This window comes from Oncorhynchus keta, chromosome 21 (assembly GCF_023373465.1).
Source record: "Oncorhynchus keta strain PuntledgeMale-10-30-2019 chromosome 21, Oket_V2, whole genome shotgun sequence".
Lineage (NCBI taxonomy): Eukaryota > Metazoa > Chordata > Actinopteri > Salmoniformes > Salmonidae > Oncorhynchus > Oncorhynchus keta.
In genome coordinates this window covers 58,045,960-58,073,445 of record NC_068441.1, presented here as the reverse complement: position 1 = coordinate 58,073,445, position 27,486 = coordinate 58,045,960, and the positions used below count along the sequence as shown (strand labels likewise).

The 27,486-nt window shown below is 47.3% G+C and overlaps 1 protein-coding gene and 1 long non-coding RNA gene across 4 annotated transcripts in view; one reads left to right on the top strand and one right to left on the bottom strand.

Moving 5' to 3' along the window:
- The window catches only part of cass4 (Cas scaffold protein family member 4), a 131,359-nt gene that overhangs the window by 71,648 nt on the left and 32,225 nt on the right, over positions 1–27,486 (bottom strand). Inside the window, exon 2 of the mRNA XM_052474484.1 lies at positions 3,728–3,940. Coding sequence (XP_052330444.1) covers positions 3,728–3,940 — 213 coding nt within the window. The remainder of the gene's footprint in view (positions 1–3,727; positions 3,941–27,486) is intronic.
- LOC127910506 (uncharacterized) lies at positions 19,033–22,076 on the top strand. Of its 3 annotated transcripts, none has more exons than XR_008075137.1 (4): positions 19,033–19,618; positions 19,769–19,978; positions 20,768–21,232; positions 21,397–22,076. It is a non-coding gene; the product is annotated as an uncharacterized LOC127910506 (long non-coding RNA). The 3 variants fall into 3 exon arrangements; XR_008075138.1 differs by having other exon boundaries at positions 20,753–21,142; XR_008075136.1 differs by having other exon boundaries at positions 20,753–21,232.

The window sequence follows — 27,486 nt, the reverse complement described above, 5'->3', positions numbered from 1 at the left end:
TCACTGTTCTGGATAGTATCACTACTCTGGATAGTATCACTGCTCTGGATAGTATCACTACTCTAGATAGTATCACTGTTCTGGATAGTATCACTACTCTGGATAGTATCACTGTTCTGGATAGTATCACTACTCTGGATAGTAGCACTGCTCTGGATAGTATCACTACTCTAATAGTATCACTACTCTGGATAGTATCACTACTCTGATAGTATCACTGCTCCTATAGTATCACTACTCTGATAGTATCACTACTCTCATAGTATCACTACTCTAATAGTATCACTACTCTGATAGTATCACTACTCTAATAGTATCACTACTCTAATAGTATCACTACTCCGGATAGTATCACTACTCTGATAGTATCACTGCTCTGATAGTATCACTACTCTGATAGTATCACTGCTCTGGTAGTATCACTACTCTGGATAGTATCACTGCTCTGGATAGTATCACTACTCTGGATATTATCACTGCTCTGATAGTATCACTACTCTGGATAGTATCACTACTCTGGATAGTATCACTACTCTAGATAGTATCACTGTTCTGGATAGTATCACTACTCTGGATAGTATCACTGTTCTGGATAGTATCACTACTCTGGATAGTAGCACTGCTCTGGATAGTATCACTACTCTAATAGTATCACTACTCTGGATAGTATCACTACTCTGATAGTATCACTGCTCCTATAGTATCACTACTCTGATAGTATCACTACTCTCATAGTATCACTACTCTAATAGTATCACTACTAGTATCACTGCTCTGGATAGTATCACTACTCTGATAGTATCACTACTAGTATCACTGCTCTGATAGTATCACTACTCTGGATAGTATCACTACTCTGGATAGTATCACTACTCTGGATAGTATCACTACTCTGGATAGTATCACTGCTCTGGATAGTATCACTATTCTGGAGAGTATCACTACTCTGGATAGTATCACTGCTCTGAATAGTATCACTACTCTGGATAGTATCACTGCTCTGGATAGTATCACTACTCTGGATGGTATCACTGCTCTTGATAGTATCACTACTCTGAATAGTATCACTACTCTGGATAGTATCACTGCTCTGGATAGTATCACTGCTCTGGATAGTATCACTGCTCTGGATAGTATCACTACTCTGATAGTATCACTACTCTGGATAGTATCACTGCTCTGGATAGTATCACTACTCTGGATAGTATCACTGCTCTGGATAGTATCACTACTCTGGATAGTATCACTGCTCTGGATAGTATCACTACTCTAGATAGTATCACTGCTCTTGATAGTATCACTACTCTGGATAGTATCACTACTCTGGATAGTATCACTACTCTGGATAGTATCACTGCTCTGGATAGTATCACTGCTCTGGATAGTATCACTGCTCTGGATAGTATCACTACTCTGGATAGTATCACTACTCTGGATAGTATCACTGCTCTGGATAGTATCACTGCTCTGGATAGTATCACTACTCTGGATAGTATCACTACTCTGGATAGTATCACTGCTCTGGATAGTATCACTGCTCTGGATAGTATCACTACTCTGGATAGTATCACTACTCTGGATAGTATCACTGCTCTGGATAGTATCACTACTCTGGATAGTATCACTACTCTGGATAGTATCACTACTCTGGATAGTATCACTACTCTGGATAGTATCACTGCTCTGGATAGTATCACCGCTAGTATCACTACTCTGGATAGTATCACTACTCTGGATAGTATCACTACTCTGGATAGTATCACTACTCTGGATAGTATCACTGCTCTGGATAGTATCACTGCTCTGGATAGTATCACTGCTCTGGATAGTATCACTACTCTGATAGTATCACTACTCTGGATAGTATCACTACTCTGGATAGTATCACTGCTCTGGATAGTATCACTGCTCTGGATAGTATCACTACTCTGATAGTATCACTACTCTGGATAGTATCACTGCTCTGGATAGTATCACTGATAGTATCACTACTCTGGATAGTATCACTGCTAGTATCACTGCTCTGATAGTATCACTGCTCTGGATAGTATCACTACTCTGGATAGTATCACTACTCTGGATAGTATCACTGCTCTGGATAGTATCACTACTCTAGATAGTATCACTGCTCTTGATAGTATCACTGCTCTGGATAGTATCACTACTCTGAATAGAATCACTGCTCTTGGTAATATCACTTCTCTTGATAGTATCCCTACTCTGGATAGTATCACTGCACTACTAGTATCACTGCTCTGGATAGTATCAATGCTCTGCTAGTATCACTGCTCTGGATAGTATCACTGCACTACTAGTATCACTGCTCTGGATAGTATCACTGCTCTGAATAGTATCACTACTCTGGATAGTAACACTACTAGTATCACTGCTCTGGATAGTATCACTACTCTGGATAGTAACACTACTAGTATCACTGCTCTGGATAGATTCACTGCTCTGGATAGTATCACTACTCTGGATAGTATCACTGCTCTGGATAGTATCACTACTCTGGATAGTATCACTACTCTGGATAGTATCACTGATTGTATCACTGGGATAGTATCACTACTGGATAGTATCACTACTCTGATAGTATCACTACTCTGGATGGTATCACTACTCTGGATAGTAACACTGCTCTGGATAGATTCACTGCTCTGGATAGTATCACTACTCTGGATAGTATCACTGCTCTGGATAGTATCACTACTCTGGATAGTATCACTACTCTGGATAGTATCACTACTCTGGATAGTATCACTGCTCTGGATAGATTCACTGCTCTGGATAGTATCACTACTCTGGATAGTATCACTGCTCTGGATAGTATCACTACTCTGGATAGTATCACTACTCTGGATAGTATCACTACTCTAGATTGTATCACTACTCTGGATAGTATCACTACTCTGGATGGTATCACTGCTCTGGATAGTATCACTACTCTAGATTGTATCACTACTCTGGATAGTAGCACTACTCTAGATAGTATCACTGCTCTGGATAGTATCACTACTCTAGATTGTATCACTACTCTGGATGGTATCACTGCTCTGGATAGTATCACTGCTCTACTAGTATCACTGCTAGTATCACTGCTCTGGATAGAATCACTGCTCTTGATAGTATCACTGCTCTACTAGTATCACTGCTAGTATCACTACTCTGGATAGTACCACTGCTCATTATTAATCTTCATGAGTAGTGCTCATGAAATAGTTTTAATTTTTGTCTCATCAGACTCAGGTTGCATCAGGCTTGAATTTCCAATCATTCTGTAATCTAATCCAGACTTTCACTTATCCAGATGTTCACCAATCCAGATGTTCACCAATCCAGATGTTCACCAATCCAGATGTTCACCAATCCAGATGTTCACCAATCCAGACGTTCATCAATCCAGACGTTCACCAATCCAGACGTTCACCAATCCAGACGTTCACCAATCCAGACGTTGTTCACCAATCCAGATGTTCACCAATCCAGACGTTCATCAATCCAGACGTTCACCAATCCAGACGTTCACCAATCCAGACGTTCACCAATCCAGACGTTCACCAATCCAGACGTTCACCAATCCAGACGCCTATTTACATGCTTTATAATGCTTTTGTATGTCACTTCCTGTTTTGGCTGGAAATACCGGGTTACTCGGGAGAATAGTGATTCATTTTTCGGATGGAACATTTGTAAATTACCAGGAAAATATTAAACCCAGTCATACCTGGGTCTGAGCCGGGGTCTGGGGTGGGGCCAGTGGTAGGAGCTGCAGGCGATTGGCTGGGGCCAGGCCCTGCCGTCCAGACAGAAAGCACATCCACCAACCACAGCTCCCTTCTACTTCCTGTTGCAGCACTGTAACCACGTCTCCCTTCCTGAAGCCCAGCTCATCACTGCACTCGGCTATGTTATCATACAGGGCCTTAGCCAGCAGGGTCTGGGGAGAGGAGACAGGACAGCATAACACAACATAAAGTACAACACAGATTACAATAGAACACAGAATACAATAGAACACCACACAGAATACAATAGAACACCACACAGATTACAATAGAACACCACACAGATTACAATAGAACACCACACAGAATACAATAGAACACCACACAGAATACAATAGAACACCACACAGAATACAATAGAACACCACACAGAATACAATAGAACACCACACAGAATACAATAGAACACCACACAGATTACAATAGAACACCACACAGAATACAATAGAACACCACACAGAATACAATAGAACACCACACAGATTACAATAGAACACCACACAGAATACAATAGAACACCACACAGATTACAATAGAACACCACACAGAATACAATAGAACACCACACAGAATACAATAGAACACCACACAGATTACAATAGAACACCACACAGAATACAATAGAACACCACACAGATTACAATAGAACACCACACAGATTACAATAGAACACCACACAGAATACAATAGAACACCACACAGAATACAATAGAACACCACACAGATTACAATAGAACACCACACAGAATACAATAGAACACCACACAGAATACAATAGAACACCACACAGAATACAATAGAACACCACACAGAATACAATAGAACACCACACAGAATACAATAGAACACCACACAGAATACAATAGAACACCACACAGAATACAATAGAACACCACACAGAATACAATAGAACACCACACAGATTACAATAGAACACCACACAGATTACAATAGAACACCACACAGAATACAATAGAACACCACACAGAATACAATAGAACACCACACAGAATACAATAGAACACCACACAGAATACAATAGAACACCACACAGAATACAATAGAACACCACACAGATTACAATAGAACACCACACAGAATACAAGAGAACACCACACAGAATACAATAGAACACCACACAGAATACAATAGAACACCACACATAATATACAATAGAACACCACACAGAATACAATAGAACACCACACAGATTACAATAGAACACCACACAGAATACAATAGAACACCACACAGATTACAATAGAACACCACACAGAATACAATAGAACACCACACAGAATACAATAGAACACCACACAGAATACAATAGAACACCACACAGAATACAATAGAACACCACACAGATTACAATAGAACACCACACAGATTACAATAGAACACCACACAGAATACAATAGAACACCACACAGAATACAATAGAACACCACACAGAATACAATAGAACACCACACAGTTTACAGAACAACACTGTATACAATACAACACAGTACATTATATAACACAGAATAAAGCACAAAACAGTGCGCAACACAACACAGAATACAACACAACACAGAATACAACACAACACAGTATACAACACAACACAGTACATTATATAACACAGAATAAAGCACAAAACAGTGCGACAACACAACACAGTATACAACACAACACAGAATACAACACAACACAGAATACAACACAACACAGTATACAACACAAAAGTATACACAAAACAGTATACAACACAACAAGAATACAACACAGTATACAACACAACACAGAATACAACACAACACAGAATACAACACAACACAGTATACAACACAACACAGTATACAACACAGTACAGTATACAACACAGCAATTTTTGTTGGCCCCTGTAAACCATAACCATGTGTCATTGGTGCCAACCCCAGACCTCCCCAGTCCTGCCCATTATACATATACATTGGTGCCAACCCCAGACCTCCCCAGTCCTGCCCATTATATATATACATTGGTGCCAACCCCAGACCTCCCCAGTCCTGCCCATTATATATATACATTGGTGCCAACCCCAGACCTCCCCAGTCCTGCCCATTATACATATACATTGGTGCCAACCCCAGACCTCCCCAGTCCTGCCCATTATACATATACATTGGTGCCAACCCCAGACCTCCCCAGTCCTGCCCATTATATATATACATTGGTGTCAACCCCAGACCTCCCCAGTCCTGCCCATTATATATATACATTGGTGCCAACCCGAGACCTCCCCAGTCCTGCCCATTATATATATACATTGGTGCCAACCCCAGACCTCCCCAGTCCTGCCCATTATATATATACATTGGTGCCAACCCCAGACCTCCCCAGTCCTGCCCATTATATATATACATTGGTGTCAACCCCAGACCTCCCCAGTCCTGCCCATTATATATATACATTGGTGCCAACCCGAGACCTCCCCAGTCCTGCCCATTATATATATACATTGGTGTCAACCCCAGACCTCCCCAGTCCTGCCCATTATATATATAGTATGATACATTGGTGTCAACCCCAGACCTCCCCAGTCCTGCCCATTATATATATATTATGATACATTGGTGTCAACCCCAGACCTCCCCAGTCCTGCCCATTATACATATACATTGGTGCCAACCCCAGACCTCCCCAGTCCTGCCCATTATATATATATTATGATACATTGGTGTCAACCCCAGACCTCCCCAGTCCTGCCCATTATATATATAGTATGATACATTGGTGTCAACCCCAGACCTCCCCAGTCCTGCCCATTATATATATACATTGGTGTCAACCCCAGACCTCCCCAGTCCTGCCCATTATATATATACATTGGTGTCAACCCCAGACCTCCCCAGTCCTGCCCATTATATATATACATTGGTGTCAACCCCAGACCTCCCCAGTCCTGCCCATTATATATATACATTGGTGTCAACCCCAGACCTCCCCAGTCCTGCCCATTATATATATACATTGGTGTCAACCCCAGACCTCCCCAGTCCTGCCCATTATATATATACATTGGTGCCAACCCCAGACCTCCCCAGTCCTGCCCATTATATATATACATTGGTGCCAACCCCAGACCTCCCCAGTCCTGCCCATTATATATATACATTGGTGTCAACCCCAGACCTCCCCAGTCCTTGTCACGAGTGGCGCTCGGCGGTCGTCGTCACCGGCCTATTAGCTGCCACTGATTGTCTTTCCTCTCCCTCCTTGTATGTTGATTGGTAGCACCTGTTTATATATGATTAGTTTGTCTTTATTAGACAGCCGGCCCGCCTGGTTGTTGTGCGGGATTATTTCAGTGTAACCTTCGGCTCTGTTGTAGAGGTACGTGTTAGTGCCTGGTCGTGACTTTTCCGTTGTACATTCTCATTCCCTGTGTTTGGGGCCGTTACTATTGTGAGCACCCTGTGGTGCGTTGGTGCAATTAAAGACGCACAGCTTTGCACTCACTGTCTCCTGCGTTTGACTCCACACCTCGACACCCGAAGCATTACAGAATCCCGCACCTAAATCAAATTGAATGGAGTCAGCAGGAGCAGCAGCCAACCCTCTCCCATCGATGGAGGAATGGGTCCTCCACCACACCACCGTTCTCCATCGGATCGGATCCGCGATGGATCAAGTGATGGAGAGAATGGACCGATGGGAGAGGAGTGGTCTCCTCTCTCCACCTTCGGCACCCCCGGCTCCGGACTCCCCATCACTCGACTCCAGCACCCTCCGTCTGACGCTACCGAGGGCTTATGATGGAGCGGCGGGGGGTTGCCAGGGTTTCTGCTTCAGCTGGTGCTATACCTGGCCACCGTTAGACCCACTCCCTCAGGAGCGGAGAGGGTGAGTGTCCTCATCTCCTGCCTCACGGGTCATGCTCTGGAGTGGGCGAACGCAGTCTGGAATGGCCCAGACTCAGCGCGGAGCACTACCCAGAGTTTTCCTGCCGCTTCCGTGCCGTGTTTGATCACCCTCTAGACGGCCGGCGACGGGAGAACGACTTTTTCATCTCAGGCAGGAGAGGAGGAGTGTCCAGGATTACGCGCTGGAGTTCCGGACCTTGGCAGCCGGATCTGGGTGGAACGACAGGGCCCTTATGGACCACTACAGGTGTAGTCTCCGAGAGGGCGTCCGCCGGGAGTTAGCGTGTCGGGACACCACTCTGTCACTGGATCAGCTGATTGACATGTCCATTCGACTGGACAATCTGCTGGCTGCCCGCGGGCGTTCAGAGAGGGTCCTGTGCGTTCCACCACCCAGCCCCTCCGCCTCCCATTCCGATGGAGTTGGGAGGGGCTGCGCAGGGTACCGGAGGAGGAGGCCTTCCCTGCACCAACTGTGGTCGGAGAGGACACACGTCTGATCAGTGCTGGGGGTCCGTCTGGGAGTAGAGATGGCAGGCGGAACGCTTCTCGATCATCCCAGGTGAGTCTGCATCAAACTCACCCAGAGCCCCCTGTTGGCCACATGTTTGTCTTAACCTTTTTCTTCACTTTTTTCCCTCTTCCCAGCATAGGGCGCTAGTCGATTCAGGCGCAGCTGGGAACTTTATGGATCGCGGACTCGCCCTTAAGTTAGGGGTTCCGCTGGTGCCGATAGATTCGCCTTTCCCCGTGCACTCCTAGATAGCCGGCCATTAGGGTCAGGGATGGTCGGGAGACCACGGCCCCACTGGACATGGTGACGCAGGGGAATCATAGGGAGCAGTTTTATTATTGATTAGCCTGCGTTTCCAGTGGTGCTGGGGACTCCTGGCTGGCCCGGCACAATCCTAAAATTTCGTGGAAACAGGGGTTCTCCAGGGGTGGTCAGAGGAGTGTTCTGGAAGGTGTTTGGGAGTTTCCATCGGTGCCACGTCGGTGGAGAGTCCAGACCAGGGTTCCACGTGTGCATTCCCCACGAGTATTGGCTCGTGGGGTGGTATAGTCGCTTTCAGTAAAGTGAAAGCGACTAAATTACCACCTTATCGACCGGGAAGGGATTGTACGATAGATCTCAGGTAGACGCTGCGCTTCCCAAGAGTCACGTGTACCCGCTGTCCCAGGAGGAGACGGTGGCAATGGAGACATATGTCACGGAGTCGCTGGGACAGGGGTACATTCGGCCCTCCATTTCACCCGTCTCCTCGAGTTTCTTTTTGTGAGGAAAAAGGAGGGAGGTTTGCGTCCGTCTAAACGCCATCACAGTGGGGTATAGTTACCCTCTACCTCTCATCGCTACGGCGGTGGAATCATTCCACGGAGTGCAGTTCTTCACAAAACTGGATCTCAGGAGCGCGTATAGTCTGGTGCGTATTCGGAAGGGGAGACGAGTGGAAAACCGCATTTAGTACCACATCAGGCCACTATGAGTACCTCGTCATGCCGTATGGGTTAAAAAATGCTCCAGCCGTTTTCAATCCTTTGTAGACGAGATTCTCAGGGACCTGTGCGGGCAGGGAGTGGTTGTTTATATCGATGACATTCTGATCTACTCGGCCACTCACACGCGCATGTGTCTCTGGTGCGCAAGGTGTTTGTAGACTGCTGGAGCATGACCTATACGTCAAGGCTGAGAAATGCGTGTTCTCTAAACGAGCCGTCTCTTTTCTGGGATATCGCATTTCCACCTCGGGGTGGTGATGGAGGGTGACCGCATTAGGGCCGTGCGTAATTGGCCGACTCCAACCACGGTAAAGGAGGTGCAGCGGTTTTTTGGGTTTTGCCAACTACTACCGGAGGTTTATCCGGGTTTTGGCCAGATAGCGGCTCCCATTACCTCACTGCTGAAGGGGGCCCGGTGCGGTTGCAGTGGTCAGCAGAGGCGAACGGAGTGTTCAACAAGTTGAAGGCGCTGTTCACTGATGCGCCCGTGTTGGCGCATCCGGACCCCTCTCTAGCATTCATAGTGGAGGTGGACGCGTCCGAGGCTGGGGTGGGTGCCGTGCTATCGCAGCGCTCGGGTACGCCGCCAAAACTCCGCCCCCTGCGCTTTCTTCTCAAGGAAGCTCAGCCCAGCGGAGCGTAACTATGATGTGGGGGACCGGGAGTTGCTAGCGGTGGTTAGAGCTCTGAAGGTGTGGAGACACTGGCTTGAGGGGCTAAGCACCCTTTTCTCGTCTGGACCGACCACCAGAACCTGGAGTACATTCGGGCAGCTAGGAGACTTAACCCACGTCAGGCAAGGTGGGCCATATTCTTCACCCGGTTCCGGTTTACTTTGTCTTATAGACCGGGCTCCCAGAACGTAAAGGCTGACGCACTGTCCCGCCTTTACGACACGGAGGATGGGTCCACCGAACCTGCTCCCATCCTTCCCGCCTCTAAGCTGGTAGCACCAGTGGTATGGGAGGTGGACTCGGATATCGAGCGGGCCTTACGGGCTGAACCCGCGCTCCTCAGTGTCCAGCGGGGCGAAGGTACGTGCCGCTTGGTGTTCGGGACAAGCTGATTCGGTGGGCTCATGTCCTACCCTCCCTCGGGTCACCCTGGGGTGACGAGGACAGTGGGGAGCCTTCAGGGGAGGTATTGGTGGCCTACTTTGGCGAAGGACGTTAAGGGTTATGTCTCCTCCTGTTCAGTGTGCGCTCAGAGTAAGGCTCCTAGGCACCTTCCTAGAGGGAAGTTACAACCCCTCCCCGTTCCACAGCGGCCATGGTCACATCTGTCCATAGATTTCTGACCGATCTTCCGCCGTCTCAGGGGAACACCACGGTTCTAGTGATTGTGGATCGGTTCTCTAAGTCCTTCCGTCTCCTCCCGTTGCCCGGTATCCCTACAGCCCTACAGACTGCGGAGGCGTTATTCACCCATGTCTTTCGGCACTACGGGGTGCCGGAGGACATCGTTTCTGATCGGGGCCCCCAATTCACGTCTCGGGTATGGAGAGCGTTCATGGAACGTTTGGGGGTCTCTGTCAGCCTGACCTCCGGTTATCACCCCGAGAGTAATGGGCAGGTGGAGAGATGAACCAGGAGGTGGGTAGGTTTCTGCGGTCGTATTGCCAGGATCGGCCAGGGGGAGTGGGCACGCTACATTCCCTGGGCTGAAATGGCTCAGAACTCACTACGCCACTCCTCTACTAACGTGTCCCCTTTTCAGTGTGTGTTGGGGTACCAGCCGGTCCTGGCACCATGGCATCCGAGCCAGACCGAGGCTCCTGCGGTGGAGGAATGGGTACAGCGCTCCAAGGAGACCTGGGGGGGCCGTCCAGGAATCGCTACAACAAGCGAGTGGACGGCAGAAGAGGAGTGCTGACTGCTACCGCAGTGAGGCCCCCGTGTTTGTACCGGGGGACAGGGTCTGGCTCTCGACCCGAAACCTACCCCTCCACTTGCCCTGCCGGAAGCTGGGTCCGCAGTGTGTAGGGCCCTTTAAAGTCATGAGGAGAATAAACGAGGTGTGTTATCGATTACAACTCCCTTCCTATCATCGTATTAACCCCTTGTTTCATGTGTCTCTCCTCAGGCCGGTGGTAGCTGGTCCCCTGCAGGACAGTGAGGTGCTGGAGGTCCCCCCTCTGGACATCGAGGGTCCCCGGCGTACACGATCTGGGCCATTCTGGACTCAAGACGCCGGGTGAGGGGCCTGCAGTACCTCGTGGACTGGGAGGGGCACGGTCCGGAGGAGAGGTGCTGGGTACCGGTGGGGACATCTTGGATCCATCCATGTTGAGGGGATTTCCATCGCCTCCATCCGGATCGCCCTGCACCTCGTCCTCCAGGGCGACCTCGAGGCCGGTGTCGGCGCGCTGCGGAGCCGCGCGTCAGGGGGGTACTGTCATGAGTGGGGCTCGGCGGTCGTCGTCACCGGCCTATTAGCTGCCACTGATTGTCTTGGTGCTATTAAAGACGCACAGCTTTGCACTCACTGTCTCCTGCGTTTGACTCCACACACCTACGACACCCGAAGCATTACAGTCCTGCCCATTATATATATACATTGGTGTCAACCCCAGACCTCCCCAGTCCTGCCCATTATATATATACATTGGTGCCAACCCCAGACCTCCCAGTCCTGCCCATTATATATATAGTATGATACATTGGTGTCAACCCCAGACCTCCCCAGTCCTGCCCATTATATATATACATTGGTGTCAGCCCCAGACCTCCCCAGTCCACCCAACCTCCCAAACCAAACCCCCACCCACCAACGACCCACCACCCACCCACCACCCACCCACCACCCACCCACAACCCCCCCCCACCTACCACCCATCACCAACCCCCCACCCACCCCACCCGTCACCTACCACCTCCCACCCCCCACCCACCAACCAGCCACCACCCACCACCCACCCTGGTCTGAGCTATAAGGTGTGTGCTACTGTCTGTCCCTTCCTACCATACATGGAGGGTGAATCTCAGAAACAAAGAGTCCTTTCACTATTACACTCTGCACCTGTTACACCAGAGCAGCCCTCTGTAGCACACACATGACCCAGACAGCACACACACGACTCAGGCAGCACACACATGACCCAGGCAACACACACACGACCCAGGCAGCACACACACGACCCAGGCAGCACACACACGACCCAGACAGCACACACACGACCCAGACAGCACACACACGACCCAGGCAGCACACACACGACCCAGGCAGCACACACACGACCCAGGCAACACACACACGACCCAGGCAGCACACACACGACCCAGGCAGCACACACACGACCCAGGCAGCACACACACGACCCAGGCAGCACACACACGACCCAGGCAACACACACACGACCCAGGCAGCACACACACGACCCAGGCAGCACACACACGACCCAGGCAACACACACACGACCCAGGCAGCACACACACGACCCAGGCAACACACACACGACCCAGGCAGCACACACACGACCCAGGCAGCACACACACGACCCAGGCAGCACACACACGACCCAGGCAGCACACACACGACCCAGGCAACACACACACGACCCAGGCAACACACACACGACCCAGGCAGCACACACACGACCCAGGCAGCACACACACGAACAAGGCAACACACACACGGACACAAGTAGCACACATACGACCCAGTCCATCTACAAACACCTAGCCTGTTAGCTATACCACGAGGGTGGTGGTGGGGGGGGGGGAGGGGTGGGAAACTCTGGTTTTGTGTTATGACGACCTCACTACAGTTCTGCTTTGGTGGTTTTAGTAAATACATACAGCATCAACACAGCCTGTCCACAGCAGGGCTGGAGTCAATCTGTCTCAATCAATTCAGGAAGTGAATTAAATTTCAACATTGTTTTCAGAGAGAATAAGAAAATACATTTCTGTTTACTGAAATTAACCTCCATTCTTCAGATGAGATACAGACACTACAGCTGACCTCAACACAGAGACACTACAGCTGACCTCAACACAGAGACACTACAGCTGACCTCAACACAGAGACACTACAGCTGACCTCAACACAGAGACACTACAGCTGACCTCAACACAGAGACACTACAGCACAGAGACACTACAGCTGACCTCAACACAGAGACACTACAGCTGACCTCAACACAGAGACACTAACACAGAGACAGCACAGAGACACTACAGCTGACCTCAACACAGAGACACTACAGCACAGAGACACTACAGCTGACCTCAACACAGAGACACTACAGCTGACCTCAACACAGAGACACTACAGCACAGAGACACTACAGCTGACCTCAACACAGAGACACTACAGCACAGAGACACTACAGCTGACCTCAACACAGAAACACTACAGCTGACCTCAACACAGAGACACTACAGCTGACCTCAACACAGAGACACTACAGCTGGCCTCAACACAGAGACACTACAGCTGACCTCAACACAGAGACACTACAACACAGAGACACTACAGCTGACCTCAACACAGAGACACTACAGCTGGCCTCAACACAGAGACACTACAGCTGACCTCAACACAGAGACACTACAGCACAGAGACACTACAGCTGACCTCAACACAGATACACTACAGCACAGAGACACTACAGCTGACCTCAACACAGAGACACTACAGCTGACCTCAACACAGAGACACTACAACACAGAGACACTACAGCTGACCTCAACACAGAGACACTACAACACAGAGACACTACAGCTGGCCTCAACACAGAGACACTACAGCTGACCTCAACACAGAGACACTACAGCTGGCCTCAACACAGAGACACTACAGCACAGAGACACTACAGCTGACCTCAACACAGAGACACTACAGCTGACAACACAGAGACACTACAGCTGACCTCAACACAGAGACACTACAACACAGAGACACCAGCTGACCTCAACACAGAGACACTACAACACAGAGACACCAGCTGACCTCAACACAGAAACACTACAGCACAGAGACACTACAGCACAGAGACACTACAGCTGACCCTCAGCACAGAAACACTACAGCTGACCTCAACACAGAGACACTACAGCTGACCTCAACACAGAGACACTACAGCTGACCTCAACACAGAGACACTACAGCTGACCTCACACAGAGACACTACAGCTGACCTCAACACAGAGACACTACAGCTGGCCTCAACACAGAGACACTACAGCTGACCTCAACACAGAGACACTACAGCACAGAGACACTACAGGCTACCTCACACAGAGACACTACAGCTGGCCTCAACACAGAGACACTACAGCTGGCCTCAACACAGAGACACTACAGCACAGAGACACTACAGCTGACCTCAACACAGAGACACTACAGCTGACCTCAACACAGAGACACTACAACACAGAGACACTACAGCTGACTCAACACAGAGACACTGCTGGCCTCAACACAGAGACACTGAGCTGACCTCAACACAGAGACACTACAACACAGAGCACTGCAGCTGGCCTCAACACAGAGACACTACAGCTGGCCTCAACACAGAGACACTACAGGGGACCTCAACACAGAGACACTACAACACAGAGACACTGCTGACCTCAACACAGACACTACAGCTGACCTCAACACAGAGACACTACAATGACTCAACACAGAGACACTTACAGCTGACCTCAACACAGAAACACTACAGCTGACCTCAACACAGAGACACTTGACCTCAACACAGAGACACTACAGCTGACCTCAACACAGAGACACAACACAGAGACACTTGACCTCAACACAGAGACACTACAGCACAGAGACACACAGCTGGCCTCAACACAGAGACACTACAGCTGACCTCAACACAGAGACACTACAACACAGAGACACTACAGCTGACCTCAACACAGAGACACTACAGCTGACCTCAACACAGAGACACTACAGCACAGAGACACTACAGCTGACCTCAACACAGAGACACTACAGCTGACCTCAACACAGAAACACTACAGCTGACCTCAACACAGAGACACTACAGCTGACCTCAACACAGAGACACTACAGCTGACCTCAACACAGAGACACTACAGCTGACTTCAACACAGAGACACTACAGCACAGAGACACTACAGCTGACCTCAACACAGAGACACTACAGCTGACCTCAACACAGAGACACTACAGCTGACCTCAACACAGAGACACTACAGCACAGAGACACTACAGCTGACCTCAACACAGAGACACTACAGCTGACCTCAACACAGAGACACTACAGCACAGAGACACTACAGCTGACCTCAACACAGAGACACTACAGCTGGCCTCAACACAGAGACACTACAGCTGACCTCAACACAGAGACAGCTACCTCAGCACAGAGACACTACAGCTGACCTCAACACAGATACACTACAGCACAGAGACACTACAGCTGACCTCAACACAGAGACACTACAGCTGACCTCAACACAGAGACACTACAACACAGAGACACTACAGCTGACCTCAACACAGAGACACTACAACACAGAGACACTACAGCTGACCTCAACACAGAGACACTACAGCTGACCTCAACACAGAGACACTACAGCTGGCCTCAACACAGAGACACTACAGCACAGACACTACAACACAGAGACACTACAGCTGACCTCAACACAGAGACACTACAGCTGACCTCAACACAGAGACACTACAGCTGACCTCAACACAGAGACACTACAACACAGAGACACTACAGCTGACCTCAACACAGAGACACTACAACACAGAGACACTACAGCTGACCTCAACACAGAAACACTACAGCACAGAGACACTACAGCACAGAGACACTACAGCTGACCTCAACACAGAAACACTACAGCTGACCTCAACACAGAGACACTACAGCTGACCTCAACACAGAGACACTACAGCTGACCTCAACACAGAGACACTACAGCTGACCTCAACACAGAGACACTACAGCTGACCTCAACACAGAGACACTACAGCTGACCTCAACACAGAGACACTACAGCTGACCTCAACACAGAGACACTACAGCACAGAGACACTACAGCTGACCTCAACACAGAGACACTACAGCACAGAGACACTACAGCTGGCCTCAACACAGAGACACTACAGCTGGCCTCAACACACTACAGACACTACAGCACAGAGACACTACAGCTGACCTCAACACAGAGACACTACAGCAGCTGACCTCAACACAGAGACACTACAACACAGAGACACTACAGCTGACCTCAACACAGAGACACTACAGCTGGCCTCAACACAGAGACACTACAGCTGACCTCAACACAGAGACACTACAACACAGAGACACTACAGCTGACCTCAACACAGAGACACTACAGCTGACCTCAACACAGAGACACTACAGCTGACCTCAACACAGAGACACTACAGCTGACCTCAACACAGAGACACTACAACACAGAGACACTACAACACAGAGACACTACAGCACAGAGACACTCAACACAGAGACACTACAGCTGACCTCAACACAGAGACACTACAGCTGACCTCAACACAGAGACACTACAACACACAGAGACACTACAGCTGACCTCAACACAGAGACACTACAGCTGACCTCAACACAGAGACACTACAGCTGACCTCAACACAGAGACACTACAGCTGACCTCAACACAGAGACACTACAGCTGACCTCAACACAGAGACACTACAACACAGAGACACTACAGCTGACCTCAACACAGAGACACTACAGCACAGAGACACTACAGCCTCAACAGAGACACTACAGCTGACCTCAACACAGAGACACTACAGCTGACCTCAACACAGAGACACTACAGCTGACCTCAACACAGAGACACTACAACACAGAGACACTACAGCTGACCTCAACACAGAGACACTACAGCTGACCTCAACACAGAGACACTACAGCTGACCTCAACACAGAGACACTACAGCTGGCCTCAACACAGAGACACTACAGCTGACCTCAACACAGAGACACTACAGCAACAGAGACACTACCTCAGAGACTGACCTCAACACAGAGACACTACAGCACAGAGACACTACAACACAGAGACACTACAGCTGACCTCAACACAGAGACACTACAGCTGACAACAGAGACACTACAGCTGACCTCAACACAGAGACACTACAGCACAGAGACACTACAGCTGACCTCAACACAGAGACACTACAACACAGAGACACTACAGCTGACACTCAACACAGAGACACTACAGCTGACCTCAACACAGAGACACTACAGCTGACCTCAACACAGAGACACTACAGCTGACCTCAACACAGAGACACTACAGCTGACCTCAACACAGAGACACTACAGCTGACCTCAACACAGAGACACTACAGCACAGACACTCAGCTGACACAGAGACACTCAGCTGACAACACAGAGACACTACAGCTGACCTCAACACAGAGACACTACAGCTGACCTCAACACAGAGACACTACAGCACAGAGACACTACAGCTGACCTCAACACAGAGACACTACAGCTGACCTCAACACAGAGACACTACAGCTGACCTCAACACAGAGACACTACAGCTGACCTCAACACAGAAACACTACAGCTGACCTCAACACAGAGACACTACAGCTGACCTCAACACAGAGACACTACAGCTGACCTCAACACAGAGACACTACAGCTGACCTCAACACAGAGACACTACAGCTGACCTCAACACAGAGACACTACAGCTGACCTCAACACAGAGACACTACAACACAGAGACACTACAGCTGACCTCAACACAGAGACACTACAGCTGACCTCAACACAGAGACACTACAGCTGACCTCAACACAGAGACACAACAGCTGACCTCAACACAGAGACACTACAGCACAGACCTCAACACAGAGACACTACAGCTGACCTCAACACAGAGACACTACAGCTGACCTCAACACAGAGACACTACAGCTGACCTCAACACAGAGACACTACAGCTGACCTCAACACAGAGACACTACAGCTGACCTCAACACAGAGACACTACAGCTGACCTCAACACAGAGACACTACAGCTGACCTCAACACAGAGACACTACAGCTGACCTCAACACAGAGACACTACAGCTGACCTCAACACAGAGACACTACAGACCTCAACACAGAGACACTCAACAACAGAGACACTACAGCTGACCTCAACACAGAGACACCACAGAGACACTGACCTCAACACAGAGACAAATGTAGATTTCCACCTAAAAAAACATACCCCAAACTAACTGCTCTTCATGTGTAATTACACGATTCTGACATGCCAACACTTGATATATTTGGAAAGAAGATATCTGGGAGACAGGAGTTACATAGTTCAGAATACACAAGATCAAGCACACACAAAATAAACCATGTTTTTTATTTTGAAAGTCATATTTCATTGACAAGCTATAAGTAAATTATTGATGACTAGAACAGGAAACACATCAGATGGCTCTCACAACATGTGAACAATATCAGGAAAAAAAATGGGATTGACAGATATATTTTATTTCTTTTATTTCACCTTTATTTAACCAGGTAGGCCAGTTGAGAACAAGTTCTCATTTGCAACTGCGACCTGGCCAAGATAAAGCAAAGCAGTGCGACACAAACAACAACAGAGTTACACATGGAATAAACAAACGTACAGGTCAGTAACACAATAGAAAAATATATATACAGTGAGTCTGCAAATGTAGTTAGATGAGGGAGGTAAGGCAATAAATAGGCCATAGTGGTGAAGTAATTACAATTTAGCAGATCAACACTGGAGTGATAGATGTGCAGATGATGAATGTGCAAGTAGAGATACTGGTGAACCAGACGAGGCGGTCATTAGAGAAACCAAGGCTGTTGAGTCTGCCGATAAGGATACAGTGATTGACAGAGTCAAAACCCTTGGCCAGGTCGATGAATACGGCTGCACAGTAATGTCTTTTATCAATGGTGTTTATGATATCGTTTAGGACCTTGAGCGTGGCTGAGGTGCACCCATGACCAGCTCTGAAACCAGATTGCATAGCGGAGAAGGTACGGTGGGATTCGAAATGGTCGGTAATCTGTTTGTTAACTTGGCTTTCGAAGACCTTAGAAAGGCAGGGTAGTATAGATATAGGTCTGTAGCAGTTTGGGTCTAGAGTGTCACCCCCTTTGAGAGGGGGATGACCGCGGCAGCTTTCCAATCTTTGGGGATCTCAGACGATACGAAACAGAGGTTGAATAGGCTGGTAATAGGGGTTGCAACAATGATGGCAGATAATTTTAGAAAGAAAGGGTCCAGATTGTCTAGCCTGGCTGATTTGTACGGGTCCAGGTTTTGCAGCTCTTTCAGAACATCTGCTATCTGGATTTGGGTAAAGGAGAAGCTGGGGAGGCTTGGGTAAGTAGCTGTCGGTGGTACGGAGCTGTTGGCCGGGGTTGGGGTAGCCAGGGTTGAGGTAGCCAGGGTTGAGGTAGCCGGGGTTGAGGTAGCCAGGGTTGGGGTAGCCAGGGTTGAGGTAGCCAGGGTTGGGGTAGCCAGGGTTGAGGTAGCCAGGGTTGAGGTAGCCAGGGTTGGGGTAGCCAGGGTTGGGGTAGCCAGGGTTGAGGTAGCCAGGGTTGGGGTAGCCAGGGTTGGGGTAGCCAGGGTTGAGGTAGCCAGGGTTGGGGTAGCCAGGGTTGGGGTAGCCAGGGTTGGGGTAGCCAGGGTTGAGGTAGCCAGGGTTGAGGTAGCCAGGGTTGAGGTAGCCAGGGTTGAGGTAGCCAGGGTTGAGGTAGCCAGGGTTGAGGTAGCCAGGGTTGAGGTAGCCAGGGTTGAGGTAGCCAGGGTTGGGGTAGCCAGGGTTGGGGTAGCCAGGGTTGAGGTAGCCAGGGTTGAGGTAGCCAGGGTTGGGGTAGCCAGGGTTGGGGTAGCCAGGGTTGAGGTAGCCAGGGTTGGGGTAGCCAGGGTTGGGGTAGCCAGGGTTGGGGTAGCCAGGGTTGGGGTAGCCAGGGTTGGGGTAGCCAGGGTTGAGGTAGCCAGGGTTGAGGTAGCCAGGGTTGAGGTAGCCAGGGTTGGGGTAGCCAGGGTTGGGGTAGCCAGGGTTGGGGTAGCCAGGGTTGGGGTAGCCAGGGTTGAGGTAGCCAGGGTTGGGGTAGCCAGGGTTGGGGTAGCCAGGGTTGGGGTAGCCAGGGTTGGGGTAGCCAGGGTTGGGGTAGCCAGGGTTGGGGTAGCCAGGGTTGAGGTAGCCAGGGTTGTGGTAGCCAGGGTTGTGGTAGCCAGGGTTGGGGTAGCCAGGGTTGGGGTAGCCAGGGTTGGGGTAGCCAGGGTTGGGGTAGCCAGGGTTGAGGTAGCCAGGGTTGGGGTAGCCAGGGAGGTAGCCAGGGTTGGGGTAGCCAGGGTTGGGGTAGCCAGGGTTGAGGTAGCCAGGGTTGAGGTAGCCAGGGTTGAGGTAGCCAGGGTTGAGCCAGGGTTGAGGTAGCCAGGGTTGGGGTAGCCAGGGTTGGGGTAGCCAGGGTTGGGGTAGCCAGGGTTGAGGGTAGCCAGGGTTGGGGTAGCCAGGGTTGGGGTAGCCAGGGTTGAGGTAGCCAGGGTTGGGGTAGCCAGGGTTGAGGTAGCCAGGGTTGAGGTAGCCAGGGTTGAGGTAGCCAGGGTTGAGGTAGCCAGGGTTGGGGTAGCCAGGGTTGGGGTAGCCAGGGTTGAGGTAGCCAGGGTTGAGGTAGCCAGGGTTGGGGTAGCCAGGGTTGAGGTAGCCAGGGTTGGGGTAGCCAGGGTTGAGGTAGCCAGGGTTGAGGTAGCCAGGGTTGAGGTAGCCAGGGTTGAGGTAGCCAGGGTTGGGGTAGCCAGGGTTGAGGTAGCCAGGGTTGGGGTAGCCAGGGTTGAGGTAGCCAGGGTTGGGGTAGCCAGGGTTGGGGTAGCCAGGGTTGAGGTAGCCAGGGTTGGGGTAGCCAGGGTTGAGGTAGCCAGGGTTGAGGTAGCCAGGGTTGGGGTAGCCAGGGTTGAGGTAGCCAGGGTTGGGGTAGCCAGGGTTGAGGTAGCCAGGGTTGAGGTAGCCAGGGTTGAGGTAGCCAGGGTTGGGGTAGCCAGGGTTGAGGTAGCCAGGGTTGGGGTAGCCAGGGTTGGGTAGCCAGGCTTGAGGTAGCCAGGGTTGAGGTAGCCAGGGTTGGGGTAGCCAGGGTTGAGGTAGCCAGGGTTAGGGTAGCCAGGGTTGGGGTAGCCAGGGTTGAGGTAGCCAGGGTTGGGGTAGCCAGGGTTGAGGTAGCCAGGGTTGAGGTAGCCAGGAGAAAAGCATGGTCAGCCGTAGAGAAATGCTTATTGAACTTATTGAACTTCTCGATTATCGTGGATTTATCGGTGGTGACAGTGTTTCCTATCTTCAGTGCAGTGGGCAGCTGGGAGGAGGTGCTCTTATTCTCCATGGACTTTACAGTGTCCCAAAACCTTTTGGAGTTAGAGCTACAGGATGCAAATGTCTAACAACTAGTAAAGGGCTTAATTATCAGGTATCAGATGTGGTCACGGGATGTTTCCAAGAGTTTCCAAAGTGTCTGTAAAGTAGATCATTCCAGTGCTATTATATATTGTGGTGGTGTCGGGAGACATACAGGGGAAGCGTTTGTTTTTCAACCTCTCTAAAGTGCCTGAACGTTTAGCATATCCAATGTATTGGTCACACATACAAATAACCTGTTTACAAAAACAATATAAAAACAACAGATGTACATAAAGATATATATATAAAAACACAAACTTGGTTACACACGTGTCCTTCACTGAAACAGGTGCACCAATAGGAAGAAGCTGAACTATTTACAAAATGGCGTCTGGCTCCTTTTACATCTCAGGTGTAGATGATTAGATTTCCCTGTCACCGCATCTTGTTCATGTCTTGATAATCTTTGAAGCAGCCCCTCTCTGACCAGGAAACAAAAAGCTAGCTGTCATTTTGGACAGAAGATCTGCCCCCCCCCCCTCGTGTAGCCTCTCTACTGTATATAGCCTCTCTACTGTATATAACCTCTCTACTGTATATAACCTCTCTACTGTATGTAGCCTCTCTACTGTATATAGCCTCTCTACTGTATATAGCCTCTCTACTGTATATAACCTCTCTACTGTATATAACCTCTCTACTGTATATAGCCCTCTACTGTATATATCCTCTCTACTGTATATAACCTCTCTACTGTATATATCCTATCTACTGTATAAAGCCTCTCTACTGTATATAGCCCTCTACTGTATATAGCCCCTCTACTGTATATAGCCTCTCTACTGTATGTAGCCTCTCTACTGTATATAGCCTCTCTACTGTATGTAGCCTCTCTACTGTATGTAGCCTCTACTGTATATAGCCTCTCTACTGTATATAACCTCTCTACTGTATATAGCCTCTCTACTATATGTAGCCTCTCTACTGTATATAGCCTCTCTACTGTATGTAGCCCTCTACTGTATATAGCCTCTCTACTGTATATAGCCTCTCTACTGTATATAGCCTCTCTACTGTATATAGCCTCTCTACTGTATATAGTCTCTACTGTATATAGCCTCTCTACTGTATATAGCCCCTCTACTGTATGTAGCCTCTCTACTGTATATAGCCCCTCTACTGTATATAGCCTCTCTACTGTATATAGCCTCTCTACTGTATATAGTCTCTCTACTGTATATAGCCCCTCTACTGTATATAGCCCCTCTACTGTATATAGCCCCTCTACTGTATATAGCCCCTCTACTGTATATAGCCTCTCTACTGTATATATCCTCTCTACTGTATATAGCCCCTCTACTGTATATAGCCTCTACTGTATATGGCCTCTCTACTGTATGTAGCCTCTCTACTGTATATAGCCTCTCTACTGTATATAGCCTCTCTACTGTATGTAGCCTCTCTACTGTATATAACCTCTCTACTGTATGTAGCCTCTCTACTGTATATAGCCTCTCTACTGTATGTAGCCTCTCTACTGTATATAGCCTCTCTACTGTATATAGCCTCTCTACTGTATGCAGCCTCTCTACTGTATATAACCTCTCTACTGTATATAGTCTCTACTGTATATAACCTCTACTGTATATATCCTCTCTACTGTATATAGCCTCTCTACTGTATATAGCCTCGCTACTGTATATAGTCTCTACTGTATATAACCTCTCTACTGTATATAGCCTCTCTACTGTATATATCCTCTCTACTGTATATAGCCCCTCTACTGTATATAGCCTCTACTGTATATGGCCTCTCTACTGTATGTAGCCTCTCTACTGTATATAGCCTCTCTAATGTATATAGCCTCTCTACTGTATGTAGCCTCTCTACTGTATATAGCCTCTCTAATGTATATAGCCTCTCTACTGTATATAGTCTCTACTGTATATAGCCTCTCTACTGTATATAACCTCTCTACTGTATATAGCCTCTCTACTGTATAAAGTCTCTACTGTATATAGCCTATCTACTGTATATAACCTCTCTACTGTATATAGCCCTCTACTGTATATAGCCTCTCTACTGTATATAACCTCTCTACTGTATATAGTCTCTACTGTATATAGCCTCTACTGTATATAGCCTCTCTACTGTATATAGCCTGTCTACTGTATATAGCCCTCTACTGTATATAACCTCTCTACTGTATATAGCCCTCTACTGTATATAACCTCGCTACTGTATATAGCCCTCTACTGTATATAACCTCTCTACTGTATATAGCCTCTCTACTGTATATAGCCTCTCTACTGTATGTAGCCTCTCTACTGTATGTAGCCTCTCTACTGTATATAGCCCTCTACTGTATGTAGCCTCTCTACTGTATGTAGCCTCTCTACTGTATATAGCCTCTCTACTGTATATAGCCTCTCTACTGTATATAGCCTCTCTACTATATGTAGCCTCTCTACTGTATATTGCCTCTACTGTATATAGCCTCTACTGTATGTAGCCTCTCTACTGTATATAGCCTCTACTGTATATAGCCCCCTCTACTGTATATAGCCTCTCTACTGTATATAACCTGTCTACTGTATATAACCTCTCTACTGTATATAGCCCCTCTACTGTATATAGCCTATCTACTGTATATAGCCTCTACTGTATGTAGCCTCTCTACTGTATATAGCTCTACTGTATATAGCCTCTCTACTGTATGTAGCCTCTCTACTGTATATAGCCCCTCTACTGTATATAGCCTCTCTACTGTATGTAGCCTCTCTACTGTATGTAGCCTCTCTACTGCATATAGACTCTCTACTGTATATAGCCTCTACTGTATATAGCTTCTCTACTGTATGTAGCCTCTACTGTATATAGCCTCTCTACTGTATAGACTCTACTGTATATAGCCTCTCTACTGTATATAGACTCTCTACTGCATATAGCCTCTCTACTGTATATAGCCTCTACTGTATATAGCCTCTACAGTATATAGCCTCTCTACTGTATATAGTCTCTACTGTATATAGCCTCTACTGTATATAACCTCTACTGTATATAGCCTCTGGAAGTGGTGTTGAGGGTCAGTAGGAGGCACTCTGTCCTCTGAAGCTAAGCAGGGTTGGTCCTGGTCAGTTCCTGGATGGGAGACCAGATGCTGCTGGAAGTGGTGTTGGAGGGCCAGTAGGAGGCACCCTTTCTCTGGTCTAAAAAAATAATATCCCAGGGCAGTGAATGGGGACATTGCCCTGTGTAGGGTGCCGTCTTTCTCGGATGGGACGTTAAACGGGTGTCCTGACTCTCTGAGGTCACTAAAGATCCCATGCCACTTATTGTCAGAGTAGGGGTGTTAACCCCGTGTCCTGACTCTCTGAGGTCATTAAAGATCCCATGCCACTTATTGTAAGAGTAGGGGTGTTAACCCTGGTGTCCTGACTCTCTGTGGTCACTAAAGATCCCATGCCACTTATTGTAAGAGTAGGGGTGTTAACCCGCGGTGTCCTGGCTAAATTCCCACTCTGGCCTTTTTACGGTCACCTAATCATTCCTCCTTTCCCTGTAACTATTCCCCATGTCATTGCTGTAAATGAGAATGTGTTCTCAGTCAATAACAGATAAATAATAATGAATAACAGATAGTCCTTACTGCTATTAGCCAATAGAAACACATTGAATAACAGACAGTCCTTAATGCTATTAGCCAATAGAAACACATTGAATAATAGACAGTCCTTACTGCTATTAGCCAATAGAAACACATTGAATAACAGATAGTCCTTACTGCTATTAGCCCATAGAAACACATTGAATAACAGATAGTCCTTACTGCTATTAGCCCATAGAAACACATTGAATAACAGATAGTCCTTACTGCTATTAGCCCATAGAAACACATTGAATAATAGACAGTCCTTACTGCTATTAGCCAATAGAAACACATTGAATAACAGATAGTCCTTACTGCTATTAGCCCATAGAAACACATTGAATAACATATAGTCCTTACTGCTATTAGAAACACATTGAATAACAGATAGTCCTTACTGCTATTAGAAACACATTGAATAACAGATAGTCCTTACTGCTATTAGCCAATAGAAACACATTGAATAACAGATAGTCCTTACTGCTATTAGCCCATAGAAACACATTGAATAACAGATAGTCCTTACTGCTATTAGCCCATAGAAACACATTGAATAACATATAGTCCTTACTGATATTAGAAACACATTGAATAACAGATAGTCCTTACTGTTATTAGCCCATAGAAACACATTGAATAACAGATAGTCCTTACTGCTATTAGCCCATAGAAACACATTGAATAACAGATAGTCCTTACTGCTATTAGCCAATAGAAACACATTGAATAACAGATAGGCCTTACTGCTATTAGAAACACATTGAATAACAGACAGTCCTTACTGCTATTAGCCCATAGAAACACATTGAATAACAGATAGTCCTTACTGCTATTAGAAACACATTGAATAACAGACAGTCCTTACTGCTATTAGCCCATAGAAACACATTGAATAACAGATAGTCCTTACTGCTATTAGAAACACATTGAATAACAGACAGTCCTTACTGCTATTAGCCCATAGAAACACATTGAATAACAGATAGTCCTTACTGCTATTAGCCCATAGAAACACATTGAATAACAGACAGTCCTTACTGCTATTAGCCCATAGAAACACATTGAATAACAGATAGTCCTTACTGCTATTAGAAACACATTGAATAACAGATAGTACTTACTGCTATTAGAAACACATTGAATAACAGATAGTCCTTACTGCTATTAGAAACACATTGAATAACAGATAGTCCTTACTGCTATTAGAAATACATTGAATAACAGATAGTCCTTACTGTTATTAGCCCATAGAAACACATTGAATAACAGATAGTCCTTACTGCTATTAGCCCATAGAAACACATTGAATAACAGATAGTCCTTACTGTTATTAGAAACACATTGAATAACAGATAGTCCTTACTGCTATTAGCCAATAGAAACACATTGAATAACAGATAGTCCTTACTGCTATTAGCCCATAGAAACACATTGAATAACAGATAGTCCTTACTGCTATTAGCCCATAGAAACACATTGAATAACAGATAGTCCTTACTGCTATTAGCCCATAGAAACACATTGAATAACAGATAGTCCTTACTACTATTAGCCCATAGAAACACATTGAATAACAGATAGTCCTTACTGCTATTAGCCCACAGAAACACATTGAATAACAGATAGTCCTTACTGCTATTAGCCAATAGAAACACATTGAATAACAGATAGTCCTTACTGCTATTAGCCGATAGAAACACATTGAATAACAGATAGTCCTTACTGCTATTAGCCCATAGAAACACATTGAATAACAGATAGTCCTTACTGCTATTAGAAACACATTGAATAACAGATAGTCCTTACTGCTATTAGCCCATAGAAACACATTGAATAACAGATAGTCCTTACTGCTATTAGCCAATAGAAACACATTGAATAACAGATAGTCCTTACTGCTATTAGCCAATAGAAACACATTGAATAACAGATAGTCCTTACTGCTATTAGCCCATAGAAACACATTGAATAACAGATAGTCCTTACTGCTATTAGCCAATAGAAACACATTGAATAACAGATAGTCCTTACTGCTATTAGCCAATAGAAACACATTGAATAACAGATAGTCCTTACTGCTATTAGCCAATAGAAACACATTGAATAACAGATAGTCCTTACTGCTATTAGAAACACATTGAATAACAGATAGTCCTTACTGCTATTAGCCCATAGAAACACATTGAATAACAGATAGTCCTTACTGCTATTAGCCAATAGAAACACATTGAATAACAGATAGTCCTTACTGCTATTAGCCAATAGA